General features: G+C 34.4%; 1 protein-coding gene across 3 annotated transcripts in view; it reads right to left on the reverse strand.

Annotated features, from left to right (window-relative positions):
- LOC117413907 (E3 ubiquitin-protein ligase RAD18-like) overlaps positions 1 to 12,350 on the reverse strand; it is a 32,593-nt gene extending 20,243 nt beyond the window's left edge. The window contains exons 1-6 of one of the 3 annotated variants that reach the window (XM_034023358.3): positions 12,170 to 12,348; positions 11,719 to 11,800; positions 11,482 to 11,543; positions 7,478 to 7,548; positions 568 to 893; positions 281 to 380 (exon numbers count right to left, since the gene is read on the reverse strand). In XM_034023358.3, the coding sequence (XP_033879249.2) occupies positions 281 to 380; positions 568 to 893; positions 7,478 to 7,548; positions 11,482 to 11,543; positions 11,719 to 11,800; positions 12,170 to 12,283 (755 nt within the window). In that variant the 5' untranslated portion in view covers positions 12,284 to 12,348. Of the gene's footprint in view, positions 1 to 280; positions 381 to 567; positions 894 to 7,477; positions 7,549 to 11,481; positions 11,544 to 11,718; positions 11,801 to 12,169 lie in introns of all 3 variants that reach the window. The other 2 variants (XM_034023360.3, XM_059000229.1) reach the window with 2 other exon arrangements.
- Between the last annotated feature and the right edge of the window lie 336 nt (positions 12,351 to 12,686).

Raw genomic sequence — 12,686 nt, forward strand, 5'->3', positions numbered from 1 at the left:
AAGAGTAAAACAAATTGTATTTTTCCTGAATAAATCCAGCAAATAATGTCACAGTTTATACATTTATAACAAAATCCAAGTAAAACAGTTCATAGGGCTCATAGGTGAAAAATAGGTTTAAAAAATTAGAAATACCTCATCTACATTCTTTTGAAAATAATGCAACACTTTGCTTCTTGTGTAATGACATTCCCTACAACACTGTTGCCTGATACAGGGTATAATACAGGGTTGAAATGTGTTTCATCCAGATCACCTTACATAGTAACTTGTCTATTACCTTCTCAGGCTCTCCTTTTTCTCACTCTTCGTCAGACAGATGTCCAGATGTTTGTTGATATACTGCTCAGAAATGCCAAGTCCACATGCTGGACATTCCACTAGAATGCAAAGAAAGGGAAATATTTTAGAATACCTTGGAGTTTATTAAAGGCACATCATTCTTGGTATCAACAAAATAAACTGGTCAACAATTGTTGCATAGTTTTGAATGCAAAGAGAATCTGGTGCATTGTATTTGTGCTTTTGTAAATTAAAACAACAAAAAAATAGATATGTAAGAATCACCTTTCATAAATTGTTTAACTCCCAAAGAAGTTGAAGGTTGTTCAGGGTTGGAAGACATACTGGATGCAGATCCTGTAGGAATCTCCAGGGGCTCTTCCTTAATAGTTTTTTCCAAAAGAGTCTTGGGTCTTATGTCTGTACAGGAAGACTGTGATTCAGCTTCTTTTGAAGAAGATACTGGGTTTGCTTTCTGAAGAAAGCAGTTACGTAACGTATTTTCCTGCACTTTTTTCCTGATGGGTCCTTTACAATTTGCCCGGCTTACTTTGCCAGGTGCCTGTGGGGTCTTTGGTGGAGATTCGGAATCAATCTGCAAAAACTGCTGCCTGGAACAAATCAAAAATACAAAACGACATAAAATATAGAAGGCGATATTTGATTATCATCTTGTATAATGCTTTGAGTGACATTAATTATAATAGTCCAGACTTTTCAGGGTATTGAAATCAGGTCAAGTTGTCTCCTCAAAACCCAAGATCAACTCTCAACCACATTAAAATAGTGCAGTATTTCATTTGGATCCTGTTTAGAAGAGTTTTTGGCTTTGGGTCGCAAGTTAAAAGGGTGATCCCCTCTATTCAATTTGAACTACAATCATCTGTGCAGGATGGTTCTATTAATTATCATCTCTAAACGGTTTACAGAAAGATGGAAACAAGAGAAAATCATTTCTTGCCTGTTTTGATTCCCTAGAAAGGCAGTGTGCAAATTTCTACATGTCATCACTATGCAATCAACCAAGCAAATCATGCCAGAAGAAAGTCAAGATCCCTTTTTGGAAGTGTACTGTTGACCAGCTTCAAGTATTAGAAAACCATGACCTTCCCATCACTTTAGGAGAGCTGATTTTGAAAGCACTGCTCGCCACAAACACAGAATAAACCCCATGCTTATTTTAAAGAGTACTGCATTAGGACCTTATCTGACTTTCATTAGCTTTAGACACTGCTACAGTCATCAGTGTGTCACTGTTAGAAGTGTGGAATGAATATTGGCTGTTTTTTTCTGCAGTGTTTTGTTAACAAGCTAAGTCAGGAACTATCGAATCAGTCATTCATTCGATTGCTTGTGCCTTTAAAGGGCGCAGTTTAGTGACTCTTGTTAGCGAGTCAATGCATTTCTAGCTGTCCTTCAAACTGACTGCTGGCTTCAGTCTACCCATCAACATTGCAACAAGCTCCTAAAACCGGCTGACAGGTATTTACCAGTTAATGGAAACGCTGTATTTATTACCTCTCATTTACATAATTACTAGTGGTTGGTCACAAGTATTTTGCTGGCTTGACATTTTGATGAAATAGAGTAGGCAGATTCCTGTTATTCTCCCCTGCACCTTTTCACCTCTGCTCCCCTGCAGCTAGATTAGTTTGATTCCCGATTTAAAAAACAGCATTTTTCATTTTTTAAAGAATAAGTTAGGTCAGCACTGACACGAGTAGCTTACAAAAAACTGTGGTTTAGCCTGTGTCTAATTTGTATTAATATCACTATTAATTTACCTTTTGTTGTTTTGTTAAACTCATCTCCTGCATCTCTTTATTAGTATAATCCTATATGAAGATTACAATCTGTAGATATATGAAATAAAAACCTTGGAGATTAAGTGTTCCTTTTAAAGAGGTTTACAAGAGGTAGCATTTAAAACACTTATGCATTCATTTAATGGATTTACCTACCAGGTGCACTGCACTTCAAGGCATTAAAAAAAGGAGATGAGCAAAGACATTTATAAACTGAACATTAAGGACTCCCAGTATTTAGAATCTGTATTATGTTTGTACATCTCAGCTACAAAACTATTTATTTCAGCTGTTTAACTTCCACGAGTTAAGATGCTGACTCTTAGCAAGATATGCTGTGTTTCTGCATGAATTTCAATCCTATTCTAATATATCAGAACCCCCCCAGTGCTACCTTAGCCAAACCTGTACAATCCCAGACATTCAAGAAACACATTCTATTTACAGGAACTAATACAGATCTCTGTGCAGCCTTGTGAAGAGAAAATAAATGCAATATCCTAGCCATGGTGTGCATAAGTGCAAGATTCAGTAGCTCAAGAAATATACTGCATCTAAACACAAACTGCTTACTAATCATTACAAGTTCAATTATACCAAATTGAATCGGTCTATCAAAATGCCAATACTGATGTAATAAAGCCATAAATACCAAATTAACAGTATTTAAAGGCCATGCAACTACAAATAAGGTAATGGTTATATACAGATCCATTAAAATAATTGAAGTTATATGTTTGTCATCAGTGTGACACTGTTAGAATGTTTTCAATACACAATCTAGAACTATACATGAACATAAAAACCACATTGCATAATAATATGACTTATGTTTATGTATTGTTCTACATATGCAGGGGGAACATGAATCTGGCCACATACTTATATGTGGCACAAATAAACCTCCCCAATAAATGTATATATATTTTTTAAAAATAGAATTAGTCTGGAATCAGAATAGCTACATAGTTATCCACCCTAACTGTTTATCCGCCAGAGCTGTCCAGTGTGTTGATATGTAAATAAATCCTGTTAGCCTGCGGGGCGTATCAACTTCAACCTCCGTCTCGATCTCCTGCCTGTCACTCAGCAGCGAATGCACGCACCCACACGGCAGACGACTACTCTGTCACAAGCATTAATACCCTGTGTCTTTCTAAACAAGGGATTTAGGGGAGATCCCCAATAAAAACTGAATCTCAAAACAATAATTGTGTGAATATAGTAATTGTTACAGCTCTGTATAATGGTATTTAAAAAAGGATTCATTCATGTGACTTTTTACATATCCACCCTTACTCTGGTCCCACCACAGTTAGATATTCAACTGATTACTGTACTGCAAATCCAACATTTTGTGAGCCTTTTATTAAGCAAATTTCACGACTGAAAAAACATTTTTGCCACTAATATTATCACACTGTTTTCAATAATTGTATAACATTGCACAATATTGATGTGGGTGTAATAGTAATGCTAATATTGTTCACGGGACAACTACACCTCAGGTATGGCGCGGCGGCAAAATGCACAGTGTTCTATTTTTCCTATAGGTGGTCACGTGACGTGGGTGGGTTGGGAAGAGTGCGAGGTTGACGAGATAGTGAGATGGCATTGATTGAGCTAAGACAGTCCTGGCTTTGGGTAGTTATCCACTTACAGTAGGGTGGGCAAACGTAATTTCTGATAAAAAAATCAAATGACTTTTGTAAACAGTTTTCATCTAACAAACATATCTGAAAAAAATATATATACATTTTAAACGTGTAAGACATACTTTCTTACACACCAAACCTCGCTTTAACTTTCATCCAGCGGCCATCTTGCTGACTTTGAGCTTTCGTATTTAAAATTGGAAACATATAGATAAATTGTTGATGGGACCAACAAGACCATTGCCTACTCCTGGGATGTTTGAATAACTTAAGTCTTTATTAAAATGTGTTATTACCACATGCCTCTGAGTGATAAATAATAAACAGCATTTACACGCCACGTGCATACATTGATATCATCAGGTGGTGCTTCAATTTAAGATCTGTAGCCATAGTGTGGCTCATCAGCATTCTTCTAATATGTACAGCAGCCGTACGCATGTTATTGTTCCAGCTGCTATAGTCGTATTAATAAAATACCCCTATCCTTCCAGGAAAATAATGATGTAATTCCGACTCGTGACACATCAACAGAAAAATAGAATTCTTCTAATATGTACAGTAGCCGTACGCATAGCAACTGCCTTTTATTTATACCCCGTACTGTTTGGAGTTCCGATAGCTTGACCTACTGAATCGGCAGTATTTCTAGCAATCACTTCCATACAGCAGGGTATTAACAAACTGGTGTTTGAAACTGGGTAATCTTATACACATTTTACAAGTCCTTAGACAACAACATCTTACATTTATACTGTGCCGTATCATGACATGGCATCTCAAAGCACTTCACAAAATACCAAGAAAATAAAAGATGGCAGTGACAGCATCTTTAATTTCTCCTGGCCTGTTCTTATTCTAGTGTGGTTCAGTATTCTGAGATGATGTGCTTCAGCAGCTAAAATAGCTATCAGTGTGACAAAATAGCATACATTCTTCTTAACGTTCCTTTAAGATACATTCATCATATTTACAGATGCATGTTATTTTTACGTGTTAGTGTGAATATATGAAAGACAAAACAGTAATGTTCTTTTTAATATAATGTTGACATTAAGTCATGTATTAGAAAACAATTATTAGTGGGACTTGTGAAGCAAGAGTCCCCACTTTAAATCTTCGACATACTTTATTATTCTTTGGCACACTACTCCTCTTACACTGTTTAAGCTAGAAACGCCGTTCAAACTTTAAAATGTGTAGACCGGTCTGGAATAGTGTGCTTGTATACAACTTTTTGATATCTTTTATACTTTTTAAACTATTAAGCTTTTTGTCCTTTTTTGTCCATCTTCATTCACTTTAATGGGAATTTTTTCAACATTCTAGAGCTCCCCATTGTTTAAAAACTTTTACCAATCAAGAGGTACACCTGTTTTAGTAACCGCACCAACTAAATTTTCTCTAACTTTTTATAAACAACTGAAATTTTGACCACGTTCCCTAAAGCAAGCCCCACAACTTTACTTGTAAAGTTACCATCTAGTTATTATTATTTATTTTTTTTAACTGGGTTGATTTGTTGGGGTATTTTTCTGTTTTTCTGTTAATCAATGCCGCTTCAGCTCTTAAAAACATAAATCACTCGTAACATTTTCAAAATTGAACTGCATACCCTTCTAACATTTTGAAAGATACATTTTTAAATGCTTTGTAATTGTAGGGGGTGTATATTTCCATGTAAATGTTGTAACATCAATAAATGATCAATAACATCAATGTAACATCAATAGTATGGTGATGCGTTTTCTGACTGGGATGCAACATTTTATATACAACAATGCCAGAAAATACTACCGGGATGCATTTTCTGACCTTAAGACGAGACACAACCACCTTGAACTGCAAAAATCACCATTGCAGGGGCAAAATTAACTGTTAAATTCAAACTAAAAATAAGAAGGGCAGAACAACAAAGAGACTGTGTGCTCTCACTTCACAAACTTACCACACTAAAGCACACAGCCTGTCTTAATTACCTGCCCCTCCCCCACTATGCACACAGCAGAATGTGTTTATTTAAATAAACTAGATTTTTAAAATAAAAACAGTTTTGTGTTTAAAAATAAAAGGAAGAAAAACTAAATATAAATACCTTTAAAGTGTGTTTAAAAATAGGGAAAAAAAAACACAGAGAGAACAAAGAAATGCCCCTCCTGCACTTATAAACAAACCAAGTGCAGGAAGACAACAAAAGAAAATGACAAAAACTTTTTTTTTTTTTTATAACAAAAAGCAACTAAATAAAATATTTTTGTTTGGTTTTTTACAAAAAAGGTGCAGAAAATACAATATATCAAAATATTTTGAAAATAAAAAAGTTTAAATAACAGTTTAAGTTTTTAACATCACTAACTGAGGAGCGACACAAATGCACGACCCCCAAGAAGTCATCGTAGTACAGGTCACTCCACTTATAACAGACTCCAAGGGACAATGGAAATCAGTACTTTATAAATGAAGTATGTAGTAAACACAATTTGAAATGCTGTATGTAAGTAACTCCAAACATACATACCTTAAATATAAACAATACAAGAAAGCTTCACTGCCAAAGAACGGGAGTTTATGATTTGTACAAAACACACCCCTGTGGACCGTATATAATAAGAATTACCATTTTACGAATTTATTTTTTCACTAAATGGAATTAAAATTATGTTTAAACCGTACAACGACTGTGCCAACAAAAACATATAAGAAAAGTAAACAGCAACTGTTCTTCCTGCCTGACGTCACACCTGTACGTTATTTCTAGGGAAACATCCAAGTAAATCCCCCTATTTAGAATTATAGAAAATGTCATAGTAAATGTAATTTCCAGTCTATAAAATTCAATCTCATTCCAGTATCGAACTGGGGCTGCGGTCAGTTTAATCTGCAGTATACCATCCAATCTACAACTGGCTATTACCCAAAGGTGAAAGATTGCCTCTGTATCGTGCTTTGTATAATTTCCAGTCACTGACCTCCATCATTTCTTTGATACTGCCGTATAGTGCTCTCCCACAGCATTAATGGTACATCCCGATTGTGACCCTTTCATTACACAAATGGCAAACATTTTAAAAGTTATACACAAAGATTGCCTCTGTATCGTGCTTTGTATAATTTCCATTCACTGACCTCCATCATTTCTTTGATACTGCCATATAGTGCTCTCCCACAGCATTAATGGTACATCCCGATTGTGACCCTTTCATTACACAAATGGCAAGCATTTTAAAAGTTATCCAAGCATTTTAAAAGTTAACCATTGTTTGGTTTTCCATTATTTTAGCAGGAGTAACAAAAAATTAAAGAGGTGTAATTTCAAACCACTGACTCAAATTCCATTATTTTTTTCGGACAAAATGAAGCTGTGGTGATTTTCACCAAAAATTACATTTTATTTCAGTTTTCTAACTGTAAATGAAAAAACAGACCATATTTTCATTTTTAGGAAACATTCTAAATATTGAACTGATAAGCGTTACATGGACCGACGTGTTCGTTGTTTGTTTGTTGTTTCGTTTTTTCCCCGCTGATGTGACTTAACCAGCAAATCACGTAATCATGTTATTGTTTGGATCAAAACATTTCCTAATTTGGTAAGGACAGGAGTCGCTAGTTGCTGTGGCAAAAAGGCCACTGCTGCCATAATTGCCGTGACATGGCCATTGCAGCGATTGAGAAGGGCACCCAGGGCAATTGCTGCATGGTCTGTGTTAATTTAGAACCCTCTTCTATACATACCTTACAGATCGGAAGCTCTTCACAAGGTCATCAAGTACTCTGTTATTTCTCAAATCTGATTCAGTCACAGTCTGTAAAGATACAAACCATTACATGTCATTGTTGATTTCACCAATAATGAATCGTTTCTAAATGCTAACAAAGTACATTCACAAGACTAACAGCTAGAGAAAGGATTTAGTTATGAACACAAATTGTATCATAAATAAGGCTTCTGTTTTTTGGGTTTTATTAATTGTATTTTTCGGTGCTTATTTATAGCTATTTTCTATTTTTTTATGTAAATCAGGTTTTTTCGGGGCTTTCGTTTTTGATATACTGTATGAAATTAATGTTTCCAAAATGCTTGAGCGTTTTTTTGTGTGTGTGTGCGTGTCAAAATATGTATAGTAGTAACTTGACAGTACTTGCACTTGCTGTCTTCCACAACGAAATGGGCACAGTCTTCTGGGGTTTTTGTGTGTGTAAGCCTCCATCCTGATTGTAATCTTGTTTCAATCTCGCAAGCGAAGTCTCCAATAGAAACGTAGGAATGTGCTGTCACTCAGTAGTTGGGGCAGGTTTAAAGTATTCAGAACGAATCAACGATAGATACAAGTCAGGAAGGCGGGGCATTGCCCAGCAGCACTGGGTATTTATTATTATTTTGTAGTAGGTTTTATTTTTTTTTATGTGAAAAGGGAAAAGTCAACGTGAATAGATTAACCATTTCCACAGTTTTTACTGTGTTTTCCGGTGTTTATTGGCTATCCACTGATTTAATTGTTTTGTATCAGGGGTGTTTTATTGGGTTTTATCTGTTAAAACTGAAAATCAGAAGCCCTAATCATAAACCCCTTCACACTCCCGTTGCTTATTTCTTATTCCAAACCAACTCCAGCTGATATACAGTGCGTTTACATGAGCATAAGAATTCCGATATTTTTCGGAAAACTAAGTTTTCCGAAAACTAATTCTGATATCAAAATTCATGTAAACACAGTTTTCGGAAAATGTATTGGAATATTCCTTAGGTCAGTTTTCGGAAAGCAACACCTAAAAATTTCCGATTCAATTCCAAAAACGAACCAAATGTTTATCATGTAAACGCACTTTTCAGAAAACTTATTCCGATAGCGTACTGCACATGTGCAAACTTTGACCTTCATTCCTGCACGTGGTTTTAGAAAACAGAGAAAATAATAATAATATGTAGTCAGTCTGCATGGATCCATTTCCTTCGTTATTGAATCGTATTGTACTTGCTAGAACCGAAGTCACTGTATTTTACCTTGTTCTTAATTGTATTAATACTTGTACTGTGATTCTTGAAATGTATTTTTGTTTATGACTGTAAGTCGACCAGGATAAGGGCGTCTGCTAAGAAATAAATACTACTATGACTAATAATAATAATAATAATAATAATAAGCTAGGGATTAAGTAATATTTGTCCGTATGTATTTTTTTAATAGGCCATACTGAAGCAGCACATGTTTTTCAGCTTTAAAATTATGTGATCATTTAAAATAATGTCTGCAAAAGAAACTGGTAATATAGAACAGGATGAGCTGTTGGAAAGGCTGACTGCACATTGTGGGGAATCTGAATAGAGGTAGTAATCTTTGAATTTAAGACCTGACACTTCGATAAAGCACTTGTTATTGGACTGGTCTCTGTTCTATCGCAGAAAAAATTGTACTTAGGGTACTACAATTTGAACTACTGTTCAAATCGTACTTAGGGTACTACAGTCCTTTGCATGCGAAAATATCCTGCATTTTCCGAAAACTTCAATCCATGTATAAAGTTGAATTCTAATTAGACTTTTTATCGTTAATCATGTAAACACAGCAAAGTGACGTTTTAAGAAAATCAGTTTTCTGATTCAGTTTTCCGAAAACATTAGTTTTCGGAAAACGCTTTGTCATGTAAACGTACTGATTGACACATTTTAATTCTAATACTATGAACACCGGCGGTTGCACGGTTTGCTGAACCAGCAGGAGAGCTGCTTGAAAATGGCAATCTTAAAGAAGTACCATATGCTGTATATTTTCCCACCAATATTAATTTTAGAGCTACTTTGTACAGAGATTTAGTAAAACAACAAACAATAGTCTACTGTATATCAGTGGTACTCAGTCAGTGGACCAAAGCGATACAGCAAGTTAGAAACTGCTACAGAGATACCTTCTGCCACTGCCTCTGGGATCGAGTTGAAAGTTTGTTTGTTTGTTTTTTAAATCAAGTTGAAGCAAACGACCTTGACTTATGAGTCTGTCAGCCCCAGTTGAGGTTACGGTCTGGCAAAAACTATGTATCCAACTCCTTCCAATGGAAGTTAGCTCATGAGTGTCCGATGAAAAGGAAAAAGACACATATAGGCAGAACAGATGGCTGTTAATTATACAGTGCAATCAAATAAATACTGGTGATAGTGAATTCATTTATAAATGGTAATTATATAAAGCACGATACATTGGACTGGATGTAGATTGGATTATATACGGTAAATTACATTTACTAGAATTATAAAATAGGGGAATTTACTTGGACATTTCCCTAAACATACAGGCCTTGAAACAATATACTACTGCGACTGGGATATCACGCGTTTGTGGTGCTCCTCAGTTAGTTATTTAAAAACTTAAAAAAAATATATATATATATATATTTTCAAAATCTTTTGTTATATTTTATTTTCTAAAGTTGTTAGTGCACCTTTTTTGGAAAAAAAAAATAACAAAAAGCAACTAAACACAATACATAGCTTTTGTCTTTTTCTTTTGTTCTCTCCCTGCACTTTGTAAATGCAGGAGGGACATTTCTTTGTTCTCTGTGTTTATTAAATTAATTTTCTTTACACTTTATTTTTACTTCAAGGGTATTTGTATTTTGTCTTTCTTCCTTTTATTTTGAAACACACAACTCTTAGTTTTTTGTTTTAAAAAGAGAATTACTAAAAAAAAAAAAAAAAAAAAAAAAAAAAAGCACAATACAAGTGCAATATTTAATACTGGAATGAGAGTTTTATAGACTGGAAATAACATTTACTTAGATATTTACTTTAATTATAAGTAGCGGGATTTACTTGGATGTTTCCCTAAACATATAGGCCTCGAAATAATATACTAAGACTGGGATATCACGCGTTTGTGGTGCTCCTCAGTTAGTGATTTAAAAACTTTTTTTTTTTTTAAAGTTAATTTATTTTCAGAATCTTTTGATATATTTTATTTTCTAAAGTAGTTAGTGCACCTTTAAAAAAAATACATACATAAATAAATAAATAATAAACAACACAAAAAGCAACTAAACACAATACATAGCTTTTGTCTTTTTCTTTTGTTCTCTCCGTGCACTTTGTAAATGCAGGAGAGACATTTCTTTGTTCTCTGTGTTTATTCAATTAATTTTCTTTTACACTTTATTTTTTACTTCAAGGGTATTTGTATTTTGTCTTTTTCCTTTTATTTTGAAACACAAAACTTTTAGTTTTCGTTTTAAAACGCGAATTACTAAAAAAAAAAAAAGTTCTGCCTTGTACAGAGTGGGGGAGGGACAGGCAATTAAGACAGGCTGTGTGTGTTTAGTGTAGTTTGGGGAGTGAGAGCAGACGGTCTCGTTGTTGTTTTGGTCTTTTATTTTTAGTTTGTATTTAACGGTGGATTTTTGCTCTCTCTTTTGTGTACCCGTGCACTATCAAGAACATATTGACGACAAATAAACACATTTATAAACGTGAATTATACAAAGCACGATACAAGTGCAATATTTCACCTTTGCATAATATGCAGTTGTAAATTGGATGGTATACTGCCGATAAAACTGAGTGAGAGCAGCCCCAGTTTAATACTGGAATGAGATTGAGTTTTATAGACTGGAAATTACATTTACTTAGATATTTACTATAATTATAAATAGACAAATTTACCTGGACGTTTCCCTGGACATATAGGCCTAGAAATAATACTACTATGACTAATAATAATAATAATAATAATAATAACAATAATACTTACCAGATTGCACAGTGGGCACTGACTTTTGAGAGACAAGAACTTCCTTATACATAATGAACAATCTGAAAGCAAAGTACATTATTATATAATGCAAGACTGAATCACTCCAGACAGCTTCATTAGCTACATTTGAGCTTGTCAACGACTGCATACAGTGCATGCTGATTAATACGGGTTCATACCAAAGAGAATCTTACTTCAATGCACAAAAAAACGGAATTACTTGACTATACTTACAGTTGTGTGAACACTGTTGAATCATCATGGCAATGTCTATGTAATCAAAACATATAGTACACCTCAGCAGGGCATCTATATTCTAAAAGAGAAACAAGCAGACATGTTGCATTTAATATCTTTTTTTTTGATAAACTGAATAAGAACGGCTATGCATGTAATTCAGTAACAAGCGCAAATAGTTCACGTCTTATAAAACGAAACTGATTTGTTTTGCAACTTGCTTTGTGTGAAAACCAAACTTTCTAGGTCTTTAGATTCCTACCTTTACACTGCATTGCAAACGGTAACTGTGACTATCTATCAAGAGTATGTTACAGCATTACAGATACTGACAGGATATTGCGTTTTTCCCTAAAGAAAAATGCTTATATAATTTAAATAATAATTAGGTAAACAAATCGATGTTTCAAGCAAAGACAAAGTTGAAGAAACAACTGTTTACACTTACTTTAAGACATGTCAAACTTTGGGGCCACGCCGGTTCAGTAAAAAACTGTGCCATTCTAATAAAACTGTTAATTCTTCCTACTTGCTTTAACACAATATTTCCAGTGAAAACCATTCAACAAGCGCGCGCCGTTTACAGACACAAGGAAGTGACGGTGGGCTAAAGTAAATAAAGCAAACACTTCCTATTTCTACTGTAAAAGGGACTTCTAGGATTTGTAGTTTTTTGTACATGAGACAACATCAACCTAACGATTTATTGTACAATGTAAAATTACCATACACGTACAAATATGTTACAATATATTATCGAATTGAACGGAGTTGCCATGTGATGATGTGTAAACGGCAGCAAGAAGCTTTCTCAGCTAATAAAAATGCAGTAATGATTTAAAGTAACTTGTTAATTTGTTGTCATCTTTTATTTGAACACTTTATGTATTTATTAATATTTCAATTCCTTGTACAGTTTCTCACTGTACAACAGAAACCCATGAAAGCCTTTAAGTCCCTAAATC

The sequence above is a fragment of the Acipenser ruthenus genome, chromosome 25 (genome assembly GCF_902713425.1).
Source record: "Acipenser ruthenus chromosome 25, fAciRut3.2 maternal haplotype, whole genome shotgun sequence".
Lineage (NCBI taxonomy): Eukaryota > Metazoa > Chordata > Actinopteri > Acipenseriformes > Acipenseridae > Acipenser > Acipenser ruthenus.